Here is a 27,789-nt window from a genome sequence, read left to right as displayed (position 1 = left end):
TTACGAGAAAACAAATAGCGGATCCAATATGGCGAACATAATTAGGAAATAGTTCTTCATTGGCAACGAGAATTGCTATCGCTGATTGGATGTTCAATATAAAAATCTTCTTATATAAATCACTTCGTTCACATTTTTTATGTTTGACAAATAATCTCCTACAATTTTGAGTAATTATTTTAAAGTCAGAAGCTATGGTGAAATTTCTATTATTGTAAAAATCATCATACTGTAACGTAAATCAAAATTTGAGGGCGGGTTTTTAACGTTACACCTAAAAAATAAACTTACTTTTATAGGATTCCATTCCTGGAATAAAAAATAAATTATTAGAAAAAATTTATGAATTTGCTGGGAATATATAAAAAAACTAATAAACTATAGAGCTTTAAATTATTCCAAAACTCAATAATGAAATTTAATGTGAAGAAATTCCTTCAGCAACCCCATTTGTACTGAAGAAAGTAAAATATATTTTTCTATTCAAAGAAATTTATATTGAAATTATGCAATACTGAAGAAGTGAAAAAATGTAACTAGACAAAAGTTGAGCAAAATTTTTTGCCTTTTTAAAAAAGAACATATTCATTATGACGATTCGAAAGTTATAGAGAATTCAAAAGTAATAGAAATTTCTTTATGTTGTCCAGACACTAATGCTGAGGAATGGATATTTCTACCATCGAGAACACTGTTGACACTAACACAATCACTGCTGGTCTGGATGGTAGGCATGTTATTTTCATTTTTTATTTTAATCATTTTATATTTTTTGTTTTAGATTTTCATTACCTCGGTGAAATTCCAAGGACTAGGCAGATAGAGCCATTGGAATCAACCAAGAAAAGAGGTGATTCGTTATGTGTAGTAGGCAAATTGAGACCGCGGAATCGGATCACTTCTTATCAACGAACAAATAACCACTCTATCCTCACACTTCTATTGATAATGACTCGAAAGCGAGAACCAAAACGTCGAAAATTTTCAAAATTCCAACGCGGTTCAACCCGTGAACCTAGTTCCTTTGTTCCTAACCGCGGAAACTTTTCCGGACTGCCGTTCTTCGAAGGAGAATACGACTACTTTCCTGGCTCTCCCCTGAACAGCGTAATAATCAACAACCATTTTGTCGATATAAACATCCCCAATGGCTCACAATTGCAAGAAGAGGGCTGTAAACACTGACTAGTTTCGACGTTATTACGTCTCATCAGAGTAGTATAACAAACTCTCGTTTGAGTACAGACCCGAAGTGAAGACAACGTCAAAGAGTGCAGCTATTTCATGTAGTTAATCATTCCCCAGCAAACGCTATCTTTCGCCATCCTCACTTCCAACTGCGAACCATTCTTCAACGGAGAAAGCAACTAATTTCCCAGCTAATATATATAATATTACTTATAATACTTATAAATATTGAGGTGAGAAAAATTTAAATTAAATCGTACAATGGAAACTTTCAAGGGATTTTTTTAAATCAAAATACGGTATCATCTTAAACTACGACGCAGCAATTTTCTTACTACTCGATCATATTTTTTATAACTATCGTTCCACATTTTCTACAGCGACTATTTCTAAAAACGAATGAGAAGTAAGGGAGCCAAAGAAAAGATTTATGTTTCATGCACGACTGACTGTTTTGCTGCTTTGACAAAGATCAGTTCAAGACTCTGAACATGGACAAGGCCAACTAGACGAGTTATTCGACGACTTGTATGTTATCGTCGTGATTTGCATACGTTTACTTTTCTGTTTTGCGTTAATGTACAGCTTCCTACAATTATTATGAACGTGGAATTCTTTTTAATTGTGTAATATGTCGAATCAACAGTTGATTCTTTAAACAGATAAATTAATCATTATCATCAATAGACCGAGGGATGTTTTTTGAGGTTTCTTTAATGTATGTTTCCATGTACCAAATTTTCAAATCTCCAAATCTTGGTGAAGGATCTTAGGACCCACCAAAAATTATCGACGAAAATATTTTCTAAATCTACTATTTTAAGTTTTGGGAGCACAGAGAAGTTCCAGTTGGGTAATGGAGAGAGGAAGGTTCGTTGTGAATATTATAGGATAGATTTCCCTTGAAGGGTTGTAATATTGGTTTGTTAAATTCGTTCATTGCCTAGATGGATGGCTCATAATCCTAGACTGCTATTATGTATTTAGAACAGGCAAATTTTGTCTAGCAGGGGCCAGTTTATTGTTGGAATATCAATGAATAAGATTAATGAAGTCTTATATTAGTTTACAATATTTTCTCTGCATACCGTTTAAACTAAGTTGCTTGTCACACGTAAAAGACGACTAATTTGAGAAGGTACACGTACGAAAACTTGTAACTAAAATGTGGTCTGAGAAACAAACGTTCAAAAAATAGTGAAGTATTCAATTTAAATACTCAAAACAGAGGAATTTCCAATATTTATAAATTGTACGATCATATGTCTTTCCTGTGCTCTAATACGGAGTCATGGAAATCTTCTCAAACGTTTGTAAGCGCTTGAGATGTGGGTTTATCGCCATATTTCAAAGATAAATTAGGTCGATAGAGTTACAAACACCTAGGTTCTTAAACACATAAATAAAACTTCAGAAATAATCGATACTATAAAGAGACGTGAGTTGGAATACTTTGGTTAAGTTATTTGCAACCCTGGAAGGCAAAATAAAGATTAGGAGAAGCATGGGTCGTCTCACAACATCGTAGTTGAGAAATCTTCATCAATGATTCCGGAAATTACTCAGCTACGAGTATTTCGGGCAGCGACAATCATCGATATGACCACCACCGTAGAAGCTAACGATCGATAACGATTACTATACTTAAAGAAGAAGGGATTGTGAAGAAACAACTAACAAGAACTTATTTTTTCAATTTTTACTTGAATTGACCTTCCGTCCTTCAAATCTTAGAGCAAAAATATGGCTGCAGTTAGTTGGAGCTACGGTACATGTACAATTAGAACTCTAAATAGCTAATTTCCAAATAGACGAATAGGAAGAGTGGTTCATGTAATTGACAGCACAGATCTTTGTTAAACTTTACTTCACTTCTTAGATCATTTTATATAATTTTCGTACTGGTTTGTCCTGATTTTAGGTCTATTCATAGAAAATCAGTTTAAAATAACAGATAACAATTTGACGTTTCTCCCTTGTGACTTATTACGACACTAATTATCTTAACTAATTAGTAATTGAAGTATACTCAATGTTCAGAATTAACAGAAAAGCTCCGGCATAAAACCTCAATAATGGGAAAAATTAATTATGTATTTGTTGAAAACTGTTGATAACTTCAGTACAGGTAGAGGTAGGTATAGGGAACCATTGATATAAAACTGATATAAAACTGATAGTGCTATTTAATGCGTGACAAATATACAGAGTGTTCCACCACAAATATTACGGTTGATGTTATTGTCTGGACTACATGGATTCATTGGGATTAAACCTCTACACCATTTCTTCATTTTCGAAAAAATTGAATGTCTCAAATATATCAAAACCTAATTTTCGATCTAGAATTTGAAGTTAATATAGAACGTTCTATTTATGAAAATATTAGTTGTATTTGCTTAACTACTATTTGGCAACTTGTATGGCTAGAAATATGGGTACAAGAAAATTTTTTTGAAAAATGTCATCGTTAACTAGGGACCGATCAACCACATGTGATTTGGTCCAACACTCCGTAAATCTGGTGATTCCTTATGTACCAAGAGAATGCAGAGGCTGGTCTTCAGCTCCAGCTGAAATCTTCTAATCAATAATCCCAGGAACTCTCTTACTACCATTATCTTTTCCTTCACTAATAATAATATGGAGAAGTTATAACATTGTCCCTCTTCCCTACCATTTTCGATGACACGGCAACTCTGTATATTTTTGAGTTAAAATATGTAAATATCAATAAAACAAATAATAAAAATTTTAGGTTTTTAAATTATCACGTTTAAATTTAATCTGTCTTCCAATTCGTGATGCTCTACGTGCAACTTTCTGTATAACTAATTTTGGGACAACCTGTATAGCTAAAAATATGGCTATGAGAAAAATTTTTAGAAAAATATCATTTATTTACTAGAGACCGTTTCACCATATGTGATCATACTATATAAATTGTAATATTTAAATATAAATAATGAGGATTTTCCAAATTGGAGGTTTTCAACTTCTTTCGTGTAAATTTAGTCTGCAGGTTTTTTACTTTTTCTTGTACATTAACTCTCTCTTTCTATTCCTGATACTCTAGGAACAACTTCCTGCACGACTTCGGTATAAATTCAATACAGGATTATGATAATTCATTAGTCGAGTCAGTATCAATTCGAATAAAGTTTTTTATTTATCATCTACACAACATGACGTGTCATAGATTTTATTAAACTTGTTTGTTTCGACACGCAATTTCGGTTCATCGTTTACATTCTACCGAATATGTACTTTACAAAATGGTCGATTTTGTTGGTTCAACTGACTAATATTTACTTGCGTTTATGAGATGGGTGGATTATTCTCCCTCTAATTAGATTAAGTATTATATAAAGGGTAAATAGTGGAAGTGAATAGCATTTGACTCGATATCTACTCGCAAAAGTGTTTAATATCATTTATAATATGATTTTTCCTCGAAAATAATTAGCTGCTTTACAAAGTATGGCTATTGAATAACGAATTTGATGATATTAAATATTTTATTTTGAAACTATTATATTATATTTATTATCAATTTATACCTCTACTCCATACATATCTCCATACTAAGCTTACATTGTTCGAAACAGTACAGGAAGTACTTTTCTGTCAGTTCCTTCAGGACGCGCGCCGCTTATTCTTTCAGAGTTCCAACAGACTCAAATCGACTTCCTTTCAATGCAGATTTGATTCGTCGCACGTTATTACCTTTTCTAATAAGTGTGAAGCGTTCAAAATGTCATTACAAACGTTTTTGCGAGCCTAGATTTGTATACACTCTTCGCATGTTGAAATTTTTATATAAAATTTGCCGCACACATTCTTTGTCAATGTATTTTTATTCGTTTTTGACGTGGAAGGGGAACCCACACGTGAATCATCTTCATCTTCTAGGCCAAATTGAAAATGCTTAAACCACACGTGGACACAACAAACATTAATTGCCATACACTTGTTTCAATAAATTATAAATTTCAGTTACAGTTTCATGTTAAGTTTCAAAATAATTGGCTGATCTATTTCTACATGGATCATATTTAAAGCAAAACAAAAAACCAGCCCCTATACAAACGAAGACTACGGCTACACTGGTTTGTCTACATACACAGTAGACATCTTATTCGAAAGAGTATGCTTCAGACTGAACAGCTGACAGCCGTTAACCTTTGGCGCAACTGTAGCAGCGCCAGTCTCTTTATTCAATAGCCACACGTCGTATACTGAAGAAGAGACGGAATTAATGTAGAATACAAAATAGATTTATGATGCAAATTATCACAAAACCTATTAAATTAAATGAAATCTAAATATACACGTCTCCAAAAGCTAAGTATATTTCCTAATCGGAACTAAATTGTTCTGTTTGAAATTTGCTATCATTTCAGAAATAACGGATGAGTTCAATTTTGCTTTTTTGGAATTTTTTCGTTTGATTTTTGGATCTGTAATGAGCGACATGTTAAGAAGAAAATTAACTATCGAAGAGTCTTCGCATGCTATTGGATTATTTTCGAAGTTGTCTCAACACGGCCGGATATTGAAAATCAACTAAAAGTTCGATACATAATCAGTTCCAGTAAGCTGAAAATATTCTGAAAATGAACTCAAGGGTAACAAACGTCATTGATGTTCGTTAAATGAGACTTACGGCTCGTAGAAATCGTCGTAAGACTTACAGAATCCTGAAAAGCCACTTTAATGCTAGATGTATTGCTGTACTGATCTCAACAATGTAAAAAATAATCTGGTATGCTAATTTAAGTTTCGGGTAACTTTTGAAGAGCACCTGTGCATGGGCAACAAAGATTAGCTTATTAATTGGAATACAAACACTGGAGAAATGAATCCATAACGCCATCTTCACAGAGTCTCGTTATGGATTCTTTTTACTCAGAGGAGAACGAATATTAATCCAGATCCATATAGTTCCAAGATATTAACCCCTTTCGAGGAGGCACCACTATGGTCGGAGCAGAAATTTGTTCTAATGTCCGTACTGTGTTGATTATATCGGAAGAAAATATATAGGTATAGAGTAAGTCCAGGAAAGATAACCATAGAGAACAGATAAGCTTGGCTCATATTAAAAATTATTCATGGTAAACTCAGGCATTCGCAAAGACAGAAGACTGTGGAGAGAGCAACTCTTTCTCTCTCTATTGAAAATAGAGATCACGTGGATGCAAGACAATGATAATTTACATTGGAGTGGAGGTTTGAGGTATGTACATAACTCATAACAAACAAAGCTTTTAAGATCAGAAAAGTTTAAATTGAAGATTTGAAGAGAATCATGCTAGACCCAACCAAAAAAAAGAAGATCCCAAAGTGGACTCTGTAAGATAAACACAGAAACAAGCCAAATTTCTAACAACGATTTAGATCAACAAAAAACAAACACGCAACTGTTGACAAGAAATTAAATTGCCTTATACTACAGAGAAAGCGGATGTGCAATCCACGCAATCCAAGACCTTAGAATATAGAATTAAGACTCTCAAAAGGGAATAATGGGCCTTAGTAGCGTCTTAGAAGAGATAATGAAAATCACGACATATGTTCTGTCTATACAAAAACGAGGTTTTCCAAGATCCACTTCGCAGAACAGCTAAGAATTGAACACAAGTTTAATAACGAAATTCGTAAATCTTGTTACGACTGGCTCAATTTGTTTTCAAGTCGTCATCTTGAAGTTAGTATTTGTAAATCAGAAGGTATCTCCATAGCTAGAGCAACGGCCATGAACCGAAAGGAAATGGGAGGCTATTTTGATTTGCTTCAGACAACTAATGCACAAAATTCTTTATTTCGTAAATCTGCGAACATATTCCATATCAATAAAGTTTGGTAGTTTTCTGCAATACTGCGGGTAATTCTTTACCTCCTACAGTTGTAATGAGCGAAAAATTGGAAAATGGAAGTGTGAGTATGATCTGCCATCGGGATCTATGTTGTTATTGGCACACACATTATTTTCAGCCTTTGGCAGAATCCGTCAAAAGTGAATTTTTTGGACATCATATTACCAGATACCAATTTCATGAGCATCTAAGTGTAAGTTGGGGAGAGGCGGCTGATGTATAAAATGGTTAGTCTGGCTTCCAAGCCACGAAAATTTTACCATCGCAATATTTTACTGATTCATGGCTTTTCGTGTCGGAGAATCCGCTTCTGCAAAAACTGTAACTTATCGCCCCAAAAACCAACAGAATTACAAACCAACCAAACGGTGACTTGGAAAAGCAGCCATCAACTTCTAAACCATACATAAATGCAGCTAAGCAAGTAGCGACTATTTATTTTTTTACTTCTTCAGAACATCTGTACAATCCCAAAGAAAAATAGAGAAAGGCCCAAGAGAAAGAAAAACAGGCTGAGGACAAAAAGGCTACAAAGAAAGATAAAAACGTATTCAACACAATAAAGAAAAGAAAAATAGAATTTTCAAGCAGTAAACATGAAGAAGTGATTTTAGAAAGTGGATTAAATACATACACTGTAACAATTGGTTACACGAAAACTACACGTATTTCGGAGACTTCTGTCAAAAATGTGGAAAACTTGATAAAAAGGAAAAAACTACTCAAGCATTGAGCATACCTAAATAATTTGTCTATGGCCATCACTACAGGAAGGTACGGGAGAGATGACCATGCCAATCAATTTTCAATTTTTTTCCAAGTTTATACATTGCTTTCCATTTAAATTGACCAAATTATATTTAACCTAACCTAACCTAGCCAAACTATGTTGTAGCTATAGCAATAAATATTCTACAGAAAAAAATTGCTGCGTTTTCAATCGCTAGAAAAATTATGACCATCAATCCCGGACTTACCATATAGTTTTCAAGCATATTTCCACAATATCATGCTGCTACAGGACCCCAGTTAATTTTGATTAATCATGTGACATCACCTCGAGCTGCGGTGGTGTGGGAAGAAATAGAAATTCAACTTTCTCACAACCCCTGAGATCAGTTACAAAACCATAGTGACGACCATAATACGCGATCAGAAAGTATCAAGGAACTTGGTTGAATACATGTCAAGGAAATGTGCTGATGTGATATGTGCAAATGGAAGTCGCAGAGGATAATATCTATTGTTTAAATATTGTATTGAATTCCTTGATACATTTTTTTCTTCATTATCGTATATTAGCACTTTATTCAATTTTTTAAACAAGAAAAAAAAGATTAGTTTTTGGTATTAAACAGTTAATAAATACCCTTTTAAGAATTACCATTAAATTGTAATCAGTATCCTTAGCTTTTAATCAGCTGTGCATTAAATTCAACAACAATGAACTGCACTTATATTGAACAAAAACGCGACGACACGTGTCAAAACAGAAATAAATATTTAGTTATGGATATTTGATCATGTGTATCACCTACAAGGTTAGCAATAATTTTGAAAGTTTTGGTATTATTTAACTAATTTCTAACTAAAGCTATCAGTTGTATATTGAACTTATATTAAGGATATTGATACCACAATTAAGATAGTAGAAAAGAAAAACTCATCATAAAGTTTACTACTTATTACTTAGTAATATACAGAGGGTGGCTAAATTATGGAACAAATATATATTTTCAGAGTATTTTATTGTAGATAAAAATCAGGAGATATGGGATTTCGAATTTAAAATTTTCTATTTTCGATGTATTAAACAAACTAATGTTTATACAGACAAAATAAAATTAATTCGATTTATTCGGAGATTAATTTTATAAAGAAAAAACTGCAATTTCGAATTAATAAATACATTGCACATTACGAATAACTTTCCGGAGCAATTTTATTAACTTCGTCTCTGGTTCGGTCTTGCTTCTCCTGTAGATTTATTTCCATGAACCTTTGATCTTAGATAACCCCATAGCAAAGAATTTTGGTGGCTACTGTGCTGCTCATCATCTACCAACCTACCTCCCAAGAGAAAACTAGTTTAAAACATCGTGAAAATCAAGTGCGGAGGTACACCAATCTGTCGTAATTATTAAATTACCGAAACTGCAGTTTGGAGAATTGTGAATGTCACTCATTTAATCAAGAAACTTAAATTCAATTTAAGAGAGTGTATAGCTATAGTAGAAACAGTGGAGGTCTTCCATACTACACACTATCTTCTTCTATCAATAGAAATCAAACATAACAAGAGATCGAAACATTTAATTTCTGGATAATGATAAGGTTTAGGTATAGGAAAGTATACATGAATTTGCCTTACCCCTGAATGCATGCAATAGAAAACACCGGGTGGTTCTAATTAAAAAAATAAAGAAATTTGATATTTATGAAGTTAAATTTTAAACAGTTTTTATACACACCCTGTATAAAGTGAAAAATTTTTCAACATATCTTCAAATACCTGTCACCTTGCTAAAAGCAACCGAATAGGAACCGTTTTCATATTTTCAAGGGTATCTCCGTAAAAAAAGTAATTTATAAGATTCTGCAACGGTCAAATTTTTTACAAAAAAATTAGCAACTCAAAAAGTATGAATTTTTCGAAAAAAGTTTTCAGACAAGATAAACTAAAATTTTACGTAGATTTCAAAAATTTATTAATATATTGGGTGTTCCATTTAAAATAACAAAGTTACAGTCGATTTTCGGTAGAACCAGAAGTCAGCCATCTTTCAAAATATTTTAGTTAAAAAGATCGTATCCGAAAACCCAAAGTATTTTGCTATATACAGATAGTTTTAACTCGTCGTGGGACACTCTGTATTATGAACCCCTCTTAAAAAAAATGTGATACATATTTTTGATTTGTTATATGTTAGTTTGATATTAATACACATCATAAAATTTATTTTTTAAATAAATATTCAACATAACTGTTTCGTTTGTGGTGTTTCAATGTAACAAAAAAACCTTTCATGTTGCAGCTTTTTTCTGGCTATTTTTGAATATAGATCTGTTCATTCTATTCAGTGTTATGTTACAGAAAGAATTTTTTTTTTTAACCAGTGTAATTGAAAGCGATATTGATACGTGTTGCGATAGAATAAAAGGAAATAAAACAGCATATATTATATGAGATGAAGCCCAGTTTATGATAAATAGCTCAGTTACAATTACCTACTACAATTGTACATATTTGAGTAATATTTGTTAAAGTTAACCCTTACAAGGAAATATTTATAGTTCTCGTTTTAAAAACGGAAATGTGCATCAAGAGAAGTGGATTTTTTAATGTCATACAAATCAAAATTGACGTTTGAAAAAAATATCCACACACTTAGAAAACAGCGGTACTGCATTACATTAATTTAAAAACTTGTTTTATTTTTCTGGAATATGAGCCCATTAGATATCTTAAGAGAACTAATATGGTCCACTTATTTCAATTTCTATATTCAAAATCGATGCATCCAGAACCGTAATATTATCATCTTAAATAATCTCTTCTGAAATTCTCTTTCTGAAATTCTCTTTCTGAAATTCTGTTTCTATTCTTGTCGATTTCTTCAGAATTTTCCTTTTTAGAATCTGAAAGTGATAATTTTTGAACTTGAGAATGATTTTTCTTCAAAAATCACATCTAGATTTTATTAACTTCTTTGTATTTTGACTCCAAATTATCATTTGTTATTATCAATGTCATATCTCAAATACCTCTCGTTCCTTCCATAGTTTTTTATCAAACTTTTTTCATTTCGATGGAATATGCGGGTAACTTGGGGTTACAATTGAAAAAAATGTTTAACATGGTTTCTTCCCATTCTAAATTTCACAGGGCGATTTGTCAGTTTCACGTGAAACTCCTGTCCTTTTCAATATACAGGGTGTACTAATCTCGAGACAAACTTCGGTAAAACGGTTATTTCATGAGATAAAAAAATGTTATTGTGAAAAATTATAAAATTCTTTATAGTAATTAATTGACGGACTACACGAAGTGTTGTATAACTACGTATAATATTTGTTACATTATGTGAGAATCGTAGGTAAATCTGCACTCTGTAGTTTAATGTACATTGAAGAAAATAAAATTATTATATGTACCTAAAATAGCAACTCGAACTTTCCATTTTCTTTTTTTCACAACCTATATTTTATAGCACAAATAGATTTATTTTGTGATAATCATTGCAAACCGCAAATAATATTAATTTCATTCATTTCACCATAAAAAGAAATCAACGTTTGTTAAATTAGAGACCGGACCACCCAATCAGCGAAAAAATTAGAGGTTTGTAGTTAAAACTCAATGTATATAGGGTATTTTCAAGTAAATAGGATACGCGTTTTATATGCCATAAATTAATACTACCCAAGGGTGCTAAGTTGATTTACAACCTGTCGTCAAGGGCAATTGATAAATCCATGGTAATTGTTACTTACGGGTTTCAAAACAGTTCGAAAATGCGTTGTTTACAATATAGGGAGAATATGAATATGTATGTAAATCACTATTTAATGTGTATTTAATGTCTTAAATCAACGTCATATAGATAATAGAGAGCACAAACATCCAGTATACGAGGGTTAATACTTTAATTTTGAGATATCGCAACACTGATTTGAATATGTCAAATCTGACATTATCAACATCAAGTTTTAATAGTAAAAGTACTCAGAACGAGTATTATTTGAGTCGTTTACAGATATTTACATTCATCTTGGTCAAAAGATGGAATTAAATCTCATTTTTTTGCGGTTAAACAAACAGTAGTTTGCATATCAACTCGCTTCGTTTTTTGGTGATGAAGCACCATATAGAGTCACCGTGTTCCGCTGATTTTCAGAATTCAATCGTAGTCGCAAGATACAGGATGAATTTCGTGGAGATTATCCAAAATCTGCTAGTGCATACTTAGGCATTAGTTCCACTTGCATACATTCAATATTGCATAAACATTACGCTGTCGAAATGATTTGTTTGCGTTAGATAGCATATAATTTGACAATCGCTTAAAAAAAGTTCCACGTGTCGATTGATGCAAAACTAAACAATCGACTGTATGGGTCTTTCAAGATGAACCCAATCCAACAAATGTTGTCCAAGCACCAGCATTTTTTGGCCAGACGTGCTCGAAAAAATCAGGGAAATCAATCGCGGAATATTCCTCAATCGGAATAAAAAATATGCATCGACAATTGGTTCAAACGCATGCAAAAATGTATTGATCTGAATGGAGAATATTTTGAAAAACAACAAAGCCATATTCAATTGATAAATACTTGTTTTTATTTGTCTATCTCAAATCTTGGGTAACAACCCTCGTATTCAAGTACGACCGACATTTTTTTTCATGCTATTTTTTCTACTGCTCTTTTAATTTCTCGCTTCTATTAATAAAGTGCTCATGCTATCCCATATTCATCACAGGGTCACTATGTAGAAATTTTTCAATTACATCCACTTTACATTTTAAAAATTTCTGCACTACAGAATTTGAAATCTAGGCGACCTGCTCTAACTTTTTTGATATCTTGTTTCACAAAATTTGTTAAAAAACAAAAATTGAAAGAACAAAATATTATTTAATTATATGTAATCTTTATAATAGTGTTTATATAACAAATTTATTCAAAAATAAAATTATTCAAAAAGTTGCGAAACTTGCCGCAATCATCAATCAGGAAAACATGACAAAAATGTAGTAACTATTAAATCATCACGTATATTGCTATTTTTAGGTAGGTCTATATTCACGGAATGAGTTTTATATCAATGATCAAGGGACCTACAACGTAATTACGCTCCAACCCTCGTATCGATTATGAAATATGTTAGGGTTACAAGTTCAACAATAAGGGGGTAGAAGGGATATAATTACAGGCGTGAAGGACGAAAAAGTTATTTTCTTAATGTATTATGATAGATCCATTAATTTTAGTACCGTATACACAAGAATTTACCCTTTAAATAATGGATTGAACAGCACTATCAATTTTTTCTCTTCAACTGCATTTCATATTGTCTCTATCATATTGTCCCGAGTAGTTAGGCAAGAACAAGCTCTTTAATCTAGAACCAGAGATAGAAGTACAAGGTAGTTCATCCATCAAAAAGAGTTTAGATGCCGTTCTTCATTTGGTGACGTATTGAAAATAAGGGATTCAATTATCTAACCATCCATTTCTATGTCTCAATTCAAACATGTCGTAATTTGTTGAAACTAGTCTCTAATTCTATGTAGAGTACAAATGCTTCGCCTTCTTTAAACCGTTCTCTCTTTCTTTATTAACGATGTAGTAGGTTTTTATAATAAATAATATGGAGTGGGATACATACGAAATTCGTGTATTCTTAAGACATTATTGAAAATAAAATAAAATTTGAGAGGAAGCGGAGTTCGTTTCATCGTTTTAACAGTGGAAATTTGACGCTTAAAGATCGTTGGCGCCCAGGTTCTCCACTTGGGTGGCATATTGAGGTTACTAGTGAAGCTATAGAAAATCAACTCAGTACCATAGCTCGCTGATTAACCCAAATATGGTAAATCGGTGTATAGACAAAGGAAACTTACAAAAACCCGTCGCAAAGAGAGATCGATTCGAGTAGGTCTTGCTGTGTATCTGATTGAATTATGAAGATTAAGTGTACTTGAAAATTATTCCAGATAGTCGAGCTACTAGTAGCAAGGTATACTCGTATAGTGGAGAGATGATGCGAATGTATGAGATTCTATTGAAGAAATGTCCAGATTTAGTGAACCAAAAGCGAGATCTAAATGCTGAAAAACATACTGCGAAATAAGATCGAAGTGCTTAGAGGTGTATAACTCCTACCACATCCAGAATTTGGTCCGGACTTTGCACCGTTAGATTATTATCTACCCATAACGAAATTCTTGCGTGGAAAAAAATTGGAACCCAAATTTTCATTTAAGCCCAAAGAATGGTTCTACCAAGAGCTTGCTGACGTTGGTTTAAGACAATAGAATATGCTATGATTCGAATAGAAACACATTATTTTAGTCTGATTATCTAATAAACATAAGAAAACGATGTTATTTATGAAACACCCTCCATATTTACTCGACCCTTTTGTTAAACCTCTTCCATCAGGTGTAGGACATATATTGCGGCGATTTATACTATCATCACTTCCCAATGTGGCTTAATATGACCACAAAATAGTGAGATCAATTAGGGCTCATCAAATATCTGACAGCCAGTTGCGGTACTCTAACCTTCTATCCTAATTACTATTATTCAACGTTTGATGCAGTAATAAAGATATAGATGAAACCCACAACAACATCCTAAGTATCTTTACTCTAACGGTAACAATAACTTTTTTCGTACATTCAATATTCGTGTCTATCATATCAAATGCTCCGTAATTTGTAAGAATCATAAACTTTTAAGTGAATTTAACATCGATTTTCATGTAAACAAATACTTAGTAGAAAATAAAATGTGAAAATTACTAACTAACACGTTGTTTGGAGTATGTAGCATATTTATTCTGGTTTTTGTGAAGATCTATGAGAATAAATGTCTATTTATTTGTTTAACATCATTTCAACAGATTATTTGATATTTACTACATAAAAGAAATTAGTGAAAACTAAAAATTAGATATAAATTTGTTGGAAATTTGTTTCTGAAACAAGCACTCCATACAGTTAAAATATTTGCGGCCTGCTCTTGTGAATTCTATTTAGTTTCTCCTCATTATAGGTCTGTATTATTTGGAGAATACATTGCGTTTGAAGAAACTGCACTTTCAAAACTATGCATTCTAAACTATTTCTGTAACGTTTATAAGGGGATCAAAATAAATTGCCATTTGACCTAACATTTGATCAACAAAAAATTATGCCTTTTGAGCATAGAATCCTTCTATGGTTTACTTCTTTCTATACATCTATGTGATTGAGAGAAACAGGATTTTTACGATAAAGACCCATTAAAGCACAAATAAAGCTGTAGTTGTGCCGAAACGAAAGAGATTTTGAACAGTATTAGGAAAAAATCAATGAAACTAACCAAAATTTGATTTTTCCTTTCCAAAATTAAGTGCTTACTAAATTGAAATTTATTAATGATCATATTTTGCATTTCATAAACCAATTATTATGAGAATTGTTCAAAAAAAATGAGGGCAAAAGTATTAAATTATAATTCTATTTATTATTAATATTTTCCTTGATTTATTTTTCATGGAAACATCGTTTTTTAAATTTTTGTTTTTATATTTACTGATTGCTATAACATCACGCAATAAGTTGTGTGACTGACACACAGATGGCTCTGCCATTGTCCACTTAGTTATACTATTCAACTAACCCACATAGTGAACTTTTGCTATTTTTGAAATAATGGATTCAAAACAATTTCTCTGTTAATTTATCATCGCTTTTTAATAAAAGAAAATACTGTACAAGCTCAACAATGGCTTCAAAGGTATTATCCGGACTCTGCTGAATCGAAAAGAATCATTTGTTATTGTTTTGCTGGATTTTTAACGTGGTCGTACCGTTGAAGGTGCACGTTCTGGTCATACAATTGAGGTGGTAACTCAAGAAAACATCAAAAAGTCCACAAATTGTTTATATCTAATCGTGAGATAGCCGAGGCCGTAAAGATATCAGAATACAGTGTGTTCACAATTATGCATGACCATTTGACCTAGAGAAAGCTTTTTTCAAAGTTTATGCCGCGTTTACACACAGTTGATCAAAGACACCAACATGTTGATGATTCAGAGCAGTTTTTAGCCATCTTTACACGTAATAAATAAGATTTTTTGCGTCTATATGTGACAATGAATGAAACATAGATCCATCACTTCACTCCCGAATCAAAACTATCATCATTCGAGTAGACTGCTACCGATGAACCAATCAGCTGGAAAGGTTAAGAAGAAACGGCCTCATATGTCGAAGAACAAACCATTGTTTCACAAAGACAATGCACCAATTCACAAGTCAATGGCAACGATGGTTAAATTGAACGAATTACATTTGTAATTGCTTCCTCATCCACCGTAAACTCCAGATCTGGCCCACAGTGGCTAATGGCTATTATGATCTAAAAATTTACTGAAAGTAAAGTCTATTTTGACACAAAAGACAAATCCTTCTACACGGCTTCGATAAGTTGAAGAAGCGTGGAATGATTGTACTGCTCAATTACATTGTTAGTCAAGTGATGTGATAACGGGTTAAAATGCGCTATAATCTGTCGCTCCAAGAGTGCGACGACTTTTTACTTGTTAATGATGTTGTCAAATATTTGCTCCTTAACTTTCTTAGAACCGTTATAGTAACATTAACAGTAATATTGGAACTATTATTGAAATTATTATTGATAGGGTGAGAAAAATCGATTTTATTGAGTTCAAAATTATTAAAATCTGTTCCGTATAATACACAACCATAACACTAGTTTACACATTTTGATTTTTTCATAGACCCCCAAAACAACATAAATATATCAATCGCCCTTCTTTAAACCTAAAGTATAATAATCGCTAAATTTAATTAAAATGTCGATTAAAAAGTGCTAACGAAGTTCTGATCGTTTTTGTTTTCTTTGTGGACAATTTATATTTTCAAAGAGAAACCCCATACACTTTTATAAAGTGTATATATTTATTATTTTGGATTTCCTATTGCGAAACAAGATAAAAAGTACGTAGCACATTTGTTTCTTGAAATGTGTAGACTTTTTTTATTAAAATGATTAGCCAGAGAACTTACACTTACAAATTTAAGAAGGCATATGAAAACCACGGAAAAGTTAGTTGAAACTAATAGAAAAGCAGTTCTAAAGTGGCGTCCCCAAAAAACTTTGAAATATAAACTGGAAGTCTTGAGAAACACAACATAATTTGATACTTGTTTTCACGATGGTTTTCAATGAGTTTGTTTCAACTACTGCATCAATGATGACTAATGTACGCAAAAAAAGCTAAATATCATTGTTGTGAGAGGTTTACGAGACTTTTATTCTATAAGGACAATTTTTGTAGTAAGTATCACCAAAAAATATATTTCCTTATATTATACCCAAAATTTCTTTTCCTTTCACCACTCAATTTTTTTAAACGAACGAAATAAGTGCAACAAAAAGTTTGCAGAATAGGAAAATGACAAGCCACATTAAAATAACTGAAGATGGTAATAGCAATTCTATTAAACCCTAGCTTCAGTTAAACGAACAACATCACCGAAACCTAATAAATAAGATGAGATCTTATTTTCAAAACGCTTCATGGTCAAGCAAAACACCTGTATCATTAATACTCCATTGAGCAATAGCCACGTTTCCAGCGCAGAATATAACTGTTAAAAAGTAATAATAATTTTTCTTGTACCAATTAGTAATTGATGTAATAATCCATGATAATTATCTAATTCATTCAAAAAGAAATAAATACGACTCGGTATCTCGAAATTCCTGAATGATTATTATCATGCCAGTTTCACAATATTCAAAGTGTCAAACTAAAACTCTTTGTATTCATGCAACAAGTTATTGACCTAATTATATTGAAGTACAACTGATTATAAAAGTAAATACTCTGTTTATAAAAATTTTAAATATCTATTTCTCAGTTAACCTAGTTATTTTCTCAGTAATTTCGATACGAATATCTGTCTCCAGTTTCTGAAGGTTGATTCGCTGATGAATGTGTTTTTGAACTTGGTTCCGGTGATACTCAATTAGAATGAGATCAGGGTTACAAAATGGCCAAATCAAAAACATTCATATGAGAACTACCAACAATCGAAATTGACTCTAAATAATATTAATTATGATTAGGCTTGATACTACCATATTGCAATAGCTATTATTCTAATTACCAAAAATGTATTGTGAGATCTGTACGGCGTAAGACTGTGACTGTGGGTACTTAATTATAAAATAGGAACAGATTAAAAAACAATTAGTTACTGTGTGATAATAATTTGAAATACAGAATAATATTAATGAATTTATGTAAGAATACATATAAATAACGTTACTGATCTATAAAAATAAAATAAAATTGATATAACCTCACCTTATGATGTTGTATAATCGCAGATGCTTTCCTTTTTGCAGACATGTTATTTTTCAGTAAAATACCATTAATTACTCGTTGAAAATCTAGTTTAATTTACACAGAAACCTCTTACAAAAGCGAATAACCTTGTGAGAATAATAATTGTCCATGACCAACTAACTGTTTCAAATATTGAGATAGGTCGGCAACGGAATACGTTGACCCGCTTCCAAAATATTGAATTTTGAGGTTATCGCAATGTATAATTCCGTTAAACTTGTGAGAATTTTAAATTAAATATCCGTTAAATTCGCACTTTATGCTTTTTTGATGAATATTGAGTTTATAGTCACTTTTCACTAGAGTTTATGTTAATAAATTAAGACCGTTCTGCAATTACACAAAATCGTTGTACTGATACTGCTGTAAAAACGTATTATGAAACTGATTTTCAGGTAATATTTTAATGATGATGTTTTGAAAACGACGCGTCTACAACGACATGACCTTCTCGATTGTACGGCTTGTCTGCGAGTGAATTATAACCATTTCCCGCTGTAGACCGTTCCCTTCTTGCGTTCGGCCCCGCGACGCTAGAAGCATGCGTTCTCCTATCCCCTCTCCTCTTTCTCTCTCTCAGAAAATGACGATCCCACATGAGTGTGAGGAACTAGTACACAGGACAACTAACAATCTACGATTGCCAAAGAAAATCCGAAGAGGAAGTTTGGGGGGACATGAAGTGACGCCAACTCGACCTCAACCCCGAAGATAACCTTTAATGGTAGCGCGGGCTCAAAACTACTACACAATGGTTTTTGTATATTACGTCAATACGTTTAAAATTTTTAGTACGATGATTATTTTGAAATTATTCAATTTTTCATGTTTTTGAGGAGATTTCATTAATTATTGTTATTTAGGGGGTAAATGGAGGACAGGCGCTCTAAATAATAATGATATATAATAGCTCTTAATGCATCAAAATGTTCTTCATTTTAGGTCTTTTCTGTTTTAAAATTTGTTCTATTTTTTCAATAATTTTTGGATGAAAAATAAAATTTGACGTTTCGACTTTTCTTTAAGTCTTAAGACCTAAAATCAACAACATTTAGATGCGTTAATATATCAAAAGGTCTAGGAAATGAGAAATTGAAGAAATAGCTCTTATTGTATGACTGTCATAATACTGACAATGTCAAAAGCGTTTGAAGATGACGTTACAAGTAACGCGTTAAACATTTTTATCTACAACTATCATATAATGACATCATGAGTGTTCCATTTTGTGATTTTTTATCTTGAGTTCTGTTTGTTTCACGAATAAGACGAATACTACGTCCGAGTGCTTTTGATGCAGCTAAAATGTATCCTAACATACTGAAGTTAGCCCCAGCCCCAACAGAAAATCTGCTATCTACAAAATCAATTGAGCACTTTAGCGAATTGTTAGAATCAGCTGCAGTGGGGTAAACAAATGCTTTTGTCAAAGTTTTTGTGTAGTTTTTGAGTTTATTTTATATATTTTAGACTTTATCTATTATTTCCAGATTTATTACGAAATTGCTTCTTAAAGAGTTGCTACGAAAATAACACCGAATATCCTTTCCAGAAACGCAAAAATATTGGAAACTTGTGGAAAATGAGCGGGATTCTGTCAAAAGCTGTGTTAATCTAATGAGAAGGAGGTAACACCATCTAAAGCTTCAAATTTGTCAGCTGCCACTCAAACGCAACAGTGGAAATTAATGTTTTAAAAAAACTCCCGAAATTTTAGCACATAATAAATTGCTTGAAAGCTCACTGGCACACTCTTTAAAAATACTGCAAAAATACTCAGCTGTATTAGTTTCACTGTTACAAGTCTAAAAAGAATCTATGGAGTCTTTTTGGCACTATGAAACAAAAAAACAACAAAAAGCAATGCAAGAAAAAGAGTTGGACGAAAATATTTTGGCTGACGATATTCAAAATACTTTAACACGGGTATTGAATGAAGTAGAACGTTTTTCACGTGTTGGTGTGAAAAATCCAGGAATAGGTTAGAAAAATAAGATGAGTAGACTGAACTTTGCAAAAAGATATCAACATTGGAACAAAATGCTATTAACAAGAAAAACCAAAATTAATTGATTTGAAAATGATGATAGAAGATATGTTCGAAGATCAAAAGGTAGAAGACACGATTCACGGTATGAAACAACAACTATGAAACATATGAGAAGTAACAATGTGCTTTGGAGCGCCTTTTTTTCCAAAGGCGCTGGCTCAAATTTCAAAATGAAGGCAACATGTATTCTACTTATTATAGAGATATTATAATGTATGTGAAGCTGCTATTTGTTCATCAAAAGATGCCAGAACGATGGATAATGATCCGAAACATCGACCGAACTTACTTCAGTAGAATTTTACAAAATATCGACTCTATCTCTAGGTCTGAATTCGATATACAAGGATGGTTCCAGAACTACCTGGCCTGACCTAGGGATGGCAGTAGTTATTCGAAAAATACCACTGTATTAGAAAGTACACAATCTATACAGCATATGTTTTAAGTTTGAAGACGCCACGCTGTTAGTATTTGTTTGACAGCCACCAATAATGAACGTTTTCAGAAAATTTGTAAGCATAGAAAAAATTGGTCACTGTTATGTGATACAATAATTTTATTTCAAAGGCATTAGCCCAATCAATAAAAACGTCGAACTAGATTCTACTCAGGCAAAAATGCTCCTTCGTTATCAACAGTTAATTATTGGGAAGCAGCGTTTAAACGAAGTCGTACGACATGCGGATACTAGCACCGCAGTGATCGACCAATTGAGGTGAGGACTCCAGAAATATTGACTCCAGATGTAGTATGCGTTTATATTAACTGAAAATTTGGATATGAGAAAGCTGTGCGCCCGATGGGTTTGCTTACAATTGAACAAAAACAGCCTTCTGAAGATGTTTATATCGAGTATTTGGCAATGTTTAATAGAAATAGAGCCAAATTTTTTGCGCCGTTTAATAACCATAGATAAAACGTGGGTCCATCACTTCACACCCGAAACAAAAGCACAATTAATACAATGGACTGAAAAGGGAGAATTTGACTAAGAAGAAAATGTTTCATCAATACAATGCACCAGTTGACACATCTGTTATTAGAATGGCAAAAATTAATTAATTTAAGTTTGAATTGCTACTCCATCCCCCCTATTCGCCAGATTCGGATTATTTTATGTTTCAAGACTTGAAAAAATGGCTTGGTGGTCAAAGATTTTCCAATAATGAATATGGGATGTCGGCAATTATTGGCTATTTTTAGGAGCTTAACGATTCTTATTATAAAAAGGATATCGAACTTATTGAACATCGCTGTGAAAAGTGTATTAAGCTAAAATGATATTAGGATAAATATATTCCAAAATTTTTGTTTTTTCTTTGTTGGGCCAGGTACTTCTGGGACCATCCTTGTAACAATGATGGCAAGAGTTAAAACTAAGAGTAGGAATTGAAGACTCTACCGATACAACTACTTGCTGGGAGAAAGCCCAGAAAGAATGACAAAATGTTTCTGAATAAAGAATCACAAAATTCAGGTCTCAAAGATGTGCTGCTTTAATTACTACGAAGGGTATGGCTACCAAGTATTGATACGTGTATAACTTGTATTGAGGTGTAATTTTATTACGTAGTTGTTTTTTCTTTGTATACGTGGAGTATGTCATTTGTGTTTGGTAGGATATTTATGAAAAGCTTCAAATGTTTATTTTTGTTCTAAATAATTATATATGGTTACATATATAACTGCCTACTTCCATTGTTTGGTTATATTATAAAAGGATTTATAAAGGTACCATACAAAAACACTTGTACCGTTATAAATCCATGTATAACTATTCCAGGAATAGGACTTATATAATAGATAAGGAATTTTCACTGACTACGCATGTGTTGCAAACATTATCAATAAGTAATATACATCATTACACAAGTTTTATCATATGCAGTATTCACTTTCATATTGAATTTTATGAGTTATGAACACTGAGAGAAATAGAGAAATAATAATAGAGATTTTGAAGTACCAGAGTATTAGCTGATAGTTACCAAACTTCCATTCTTCTAGCTTTTTTATTTCTGTTATATCTCCTCAAGAGGCCGCCAGCAAATAAGCAGAAGATTTTCACAGCGATCTGTCTATTTCTTGAGTTGACGACTAACATAACAGACCGATTTGCAAGATACAGTACATACACGAGTTTACCAGTTTTCCTTCATTGTTTTACTGTTAACTATACGTGGTTGACGCGAAAAAGAGTGACACACAATTTCCTCTGCTACATTTTCAACATGATGTCGAAGCATTTTTATAATTTCTTTGTTTTTATAAGATTCATTTTCACTGTTTATTTTCAATTTTCAATATTGATGTTCAATTTAAACATTGATATTGTTAAATAAAAAAATAACATGGATTTTGAGAGGTAAACTTTGATATTATATTTTAATAAGAGTTTTTATATCACATCTCTCTCATACAAAAAAATAATTACAGAGAAAAAGGCGAACGTACAAAGGAGAGTGAAGAAACCAGAGGGTTTTTTCGGAGCCACGTCGGCGGCAACCTTACAGTTGCGGTGGGCTCAGAGACTCGAAATCCTAGTCCCGGTTCCAGGGTCAGAAATTCTCCTTCCAGCTAAACTCAATGTCCGAGAAGTTGGTCGATATAAGGGAAACTGTTTTGTAATGCTTCGTAATTAGCTATTATTCCAACATTGATTTCATGAAATGTACTTTTTCATTATAATATTATATTTTGCAATTTACAAAATTTATGAGAAAAAATGTTCCTTTCAAAATATATTTATTACAGCTCTATAGCAGCTCGTATTTGTGTCGATTTATTATTCACTTTTTAGTGTACTTAGCGAATATTATAATGTGGGATAGTCCCATTTTTTGTAGGTCTCTTATCAAATGATATGTGCACGTACATATTTGACAAAGTGTGTGCGGGGAGAGGCCAAAGTAATCTACAACGGTCCCCCATCTAATCCCTTGCCACCACCCGATTGCCGTGTGGGTGTAGTTGGTGGGCAGTTAGGTCAGGTAGGGGAGGCACGCAAACGTAAACCCCCGCACACGCTATTAACATAGGTAGAGGTGAACAAAGAATGATATTTATATCATATCAATTTCTTGATAAGCTTAAGAAAAGTAATGAAGATTTTTATTTCTTCTTGCATTTTATTAACATTCCGTGCATTTCAACCTTTTTTCCAATTGAATTTTAGCTGTATTAACGCTAAAACAAACGGTTATATTTATAATTTTTTGTCTAGTACTAAAATCTACTCTAAAAACTTGCTACGCCATCAGTGAGAAGGATCCAGCAGAGAAGGCCGCACTATTTTTATATAAAAGTCGGGAGTGTTGGTTGTCAGACCCCCACGACCCACTCTCCTCTTGCCCCTCGGGAGCTTCAGACCTGCCAGATATACCCGAAACGAGGACTGCCGCTGCAATTTACTTGATGAAGGGTGGACTGGGCTGACTGAGGGAGCCCTATGGAATCAGTGGCGTATTTAAGTCCCCCGTTTCTACAATAAAATATTTTTCAATAAATGCAGAGATAAGATTTAATCTCTTCGATTTATATAATGTTTTGACTGTGAACAAGAATGTTAACGGCATGATGAATCGGAATAGAACTGACGTAGAAATACATATATATATATATATATATATATATATATATATATATATATATATATACAATAACATAAGTAAAAAATTAAAAGAGCAGAAAATTATAAAATCTGATATATGATAATAACGAAAATAAGGAGGAAAAAGATAATTTGGTATGAACATGTTATTAATGACTGAAGGCAGATAATTACAAAAAAATGTTTTTTTAATATATAGGTGTATATATTTTGACGTATAAAAAACTACAAAGAAGCAGAAAGAAAAAATACAAAGGAGGAAGAAATCAGCTATGAAGAAGTCAAAGAAGCAACACGTAAAATTAAAGTCAATAAATAAAGCGAGCTGTGCAGATAAGGTTGATCCAGAAATGGTTAAATATATGGGATAAGAAGGCAAGATATGGATATAAAAGATGATGTGTTATACAAGATCCACACTAGGATGATAGAAATAAGACGAAAAGAAGTACGCAAGAAACTGGAAGAAAGAAAAGAAGACAAACATTAGATCATATTTTCAAAATAACAAATATAATACAAATAATACCTGCATTCGACTCAATCCAAAGAAACAAAGTGTGGAAGATTTAAAAAAAAACAGAAATACCAAAAAATGATAACTATCACACGAAGCTTGGTGCTGCGGATCCAACACCAAGAGTTGTCTCAATCACTTGATAGTTGCATCTTCGATCTTCTTCAATTATACGTCTTACTGTTTCAATGTTGCCAACAGTAAATCAATATCAGGGCCTGCTAGCACGTATCTTACCACCAATCAATCCATCCTTTTTTGAATTCACTATACCATAAAAAAATAGTTGTTCGTGAAGGATATTCATTACCAAATGTGCCTTGCAACCGTTCAAGACTTTGTTGTTCACTGAATCCTACCTTTAACTACTAGATTATAGCGATTACAAGTTTATATTTATATGTACCACTATTTACACTGTGATAGCAGCGACTTTTCGCAAAGGGGAGCTTACTACTTAAACATGTTGGCATTCAAAAATAGATGGAGCAAATGAGACAAATAGGTGTGAAATATAAGAAGCCGTTTGACAAATAAAATGGGTACAACAAGAACTCGCAGAAGAAGATTAGAAGAAATCAGAAATCATAAGGAGATTCATTTGAAAATAGCACAATCAGAAACGATAATAACGAAAATAAAGAAGAAATAGCTGAATAGGTTTGAACTTGTCATAAGATTGAAGACAGATGGTTATAAAAAATGGTGCTGTGAACCTAAAAAATTCCAAGAAAGGAGAATGAGTGCACTGCAAGGAATGGGTACAAATGGGTACAAGAATTAACATGGGAGATGAAAGAAATTCAGGAAATCTACATTGCGACTGGAGTAATATCATGCTTGTATGAAAAAATTTAGTTGAAAATGCCATTATGACGAAATGATGGTTTTAAAATTGAAAATAGATGATCATGAAAAATGATGCCGTAAACCTAAATGAATGCCAAGAGAGTAGAACGAGTGGAGTGAAAAAAAATGAGTACTAGAATTGATCAACAATGCGACTGAAATAATATCATGGTTTCATGGAGAAATTCATTTGAAAATGCTACAATCAGACCAGATGATAACAAAAATAAAGAGGAAACATCTATATTGCTTTGAATTTGTTATTCGATTGAAGACAGATGGTTATAAAGAAATGTTGGAGTAACTAAACACCAAGAAAGGAGAATGACTGCAAAAAATGGATAGAAGAACTGGATACAAATGGGTAAAAGAATTAAAAGAAGAGATAAAAGGAAGTCAAGCAATTTACAGTGAAATTTCAATTTTGTTCTGTTTGTATTTGTTCAAACTATCTATTTCATTGATCCATATAAAAGTTATCAGTTATCTACTCATTTCATGAAAATCCTACCAGTTTCACTTTTAAATTTCTTTGGAGAAAATTGTTGCTGAAATGTAACTTTGTGAGTTACTAAATTTATGAATTTTGCTTGAAATTGCTTACTACGAATTTAGTGATATTTTTTTGATTCAATTATACGTAAATACATGTTTGAAGTATGTCTCATAGCATCTATTTTGTATGTATAAGTTTACTTAATCATCCAAATCCTTACTAATATTATAAATGTGAAAGCGTGGATATTTGTTACGCTTTCACGCAAAAACTACTTGACGAATCATCACGAAACTTTTTACACATATTCTGGGAGGTACTAGAAGTAACTTTTTATATAAAAAATATTTTTTACAAAAATAAAACAAATTTATCAACAAATATCAACGGTCAAGTCGATATCTATTTAATCTATACATCCAATTCAATTGACTATAGTTTCAGCTGTTTGGAGTTTTTAGGTTAGGTACCTTTGTTATTTTCGTCACGGGCCCGTGCAGCAAAAGTTGCATGAAATCAACAATCTTCGGTTCACGCAGAGCTGAGAAGACAACAGCAAGCAAGGCGACAAAATGATTTGAGAGCTGCTGTAACACCTCTTCAGACCCCACGTCGTTTAGAAAGACATGCTCAGCAGCGGGTAGCTAGCAGAGCGATAGAAACGCCAGAAGAATCACAGGCTAGGAGAATTGTTCGAGTAGAAATAGATACCACGCGCCGTCGAAATTTTATGTGTAAGGAGTGGTCCGTATTTAATGATACTGGATTTCAATATGACCCTACAATGGAATATCACAATTTTTATTGGTTCAATTAATGAAAAATGTCAATATTGCAATGCACTCAAATGAAAAGATGAAACTCCTGGAATGTTACCATATCGATATATTTCTGTCAAAATGATTTCTGATACTTATTTAATGGATTCGATGCGAGCGAAGCCGCGGGCAAAAGCTAGTTAAAATATAAACTATCATCGCTTGAAGCTCATTAAATTTAAGTAAATGAATTATGTAAAGAATGTTTCTTGTCATCGACTACTCAAATTTGTCTATATTAAAATTTTTACTACCAACGTTTAATTTTGTTGAATTTATGTGAATTTGGGAGGTACGCTCGTGTACGGAACTCCACCGCCACCCACTACCGTCGCCGTCGGGGGACGGGTGGAACCGATGGGGGTGTATTTCACTCGTTCCTTGTCCCTTTTCGCTTTTGACACCCTTGTGTGATGTCTGAATGCTTCGCCTGATATCGGCAGAGGATATTAGTTCGGTCTTCTGGGTCTTGCCGCCCTCCGCGCGCCATCATCAGGGTTACATGGACGCAAAGCCGGGGTGCGTGTCTTTCTGCCTCGCGGCATTATATTTCTTTCTTTGGAAAAAGTCGATTTCCGCAAAACTTCACCACACAGAATACTGAACTTGTAAGAACAAAAAATTCATTGATATCGGTTCTAAATTTCGACAACCAGTGATAGAAATTTGAATTTACACTCAAAGAAGAAATATTTTACATCCTTATATAATAACTATACTAAAATGAATTTTATATACCTCTCAACAAATTTAATGTCAATAACTTGTTTAATGATGAATATTTTCTCATGTCTAATTTATTCAGTTTCTGTTTGTCAGATGGTACGATAAATTTAATAGCACGCTATATATTTCTTTTTATATCTATTTTATTTTCATATTACTCATATTATTTAAATATCCAATTCATATTTTAAACTGTTTATTCATTAATATAGAGATAGAGACACAATATCACCAACGCCATTCAATATAATATTGGAAGGCATTGTGAGAAACGCAGGATTACAGAATAAAAACATTATAACAGACGTGACACAGATAGTAGCATACGCAGATGATGTAACTATCATAGCAAATGGATATAGGGAATCAATAAAGGCGATCAACAAATTAGAAGAAGAAGCAAGCAATTACGGACTGGAAATAAATACATACAAGACAAAATATATGAAAATAGGGGGAAAACAAGAAGAGAGAACAAACAACTGGAAACTAACA

General features: G+C 32.6%; 1 protein-coding gene across 4 annotated transcripts in view; it reads right to left on the bottom strand.

Moving 5' to 3' along the window:
• LOC130892643 (nucleolar protein 4-like) overlaps positions 1-18,867 on the bottom strand; it is a 90,134-nt gene extending 71,267 nt beyond the window's left edge. For 2 of the 4 annotated variants that reach the window (XM_057798156.1, XM_057798158.1), the window contains exons 1-2: positions 18,184-18,713; positions 292-309 (exon numbers count right to left, since the gene is read on the bottom strand). In XM_057798156.1, the coding sequence (XP_057654139.1) occupies positions 292-309; positions 18,184-18,228 (63 nt within the window). In that variant the 5' untranslated portion in view covers positions 18,229-18,713. Of the gene's footprint in view, positions 1-291; positions 310-18,183 lie in introns of all 4 variants that reach the window. The other 2 variants (XM_057798159.1, XM_057798157.1) reach the window with 2 other exon arrangements.
• Between the last annotated feature and the right edge of the window lie 8,922 nt (positions 18,868-27,789).

The sequence above is a fragment of the Diorhabda carinulata genome, chromosome 4 (assembly GCF_026250575.1).
Source record: "Diorhabda carinulata isolate Delta chromosome 4, icDioCari1.1, whole genome shotgun sequence".
NCBI lineage: Eukaryota > Metazoa > Arthropoda > Insecta > Coleoptera > Chrysomelidae > Diorhabda > Diorhabda carinulata.
The sequence above is the reverse complement of the archived record's forward strand: the minus strand, read 5'-3'. Positions and strand labels throughout refer to the sequence as shown.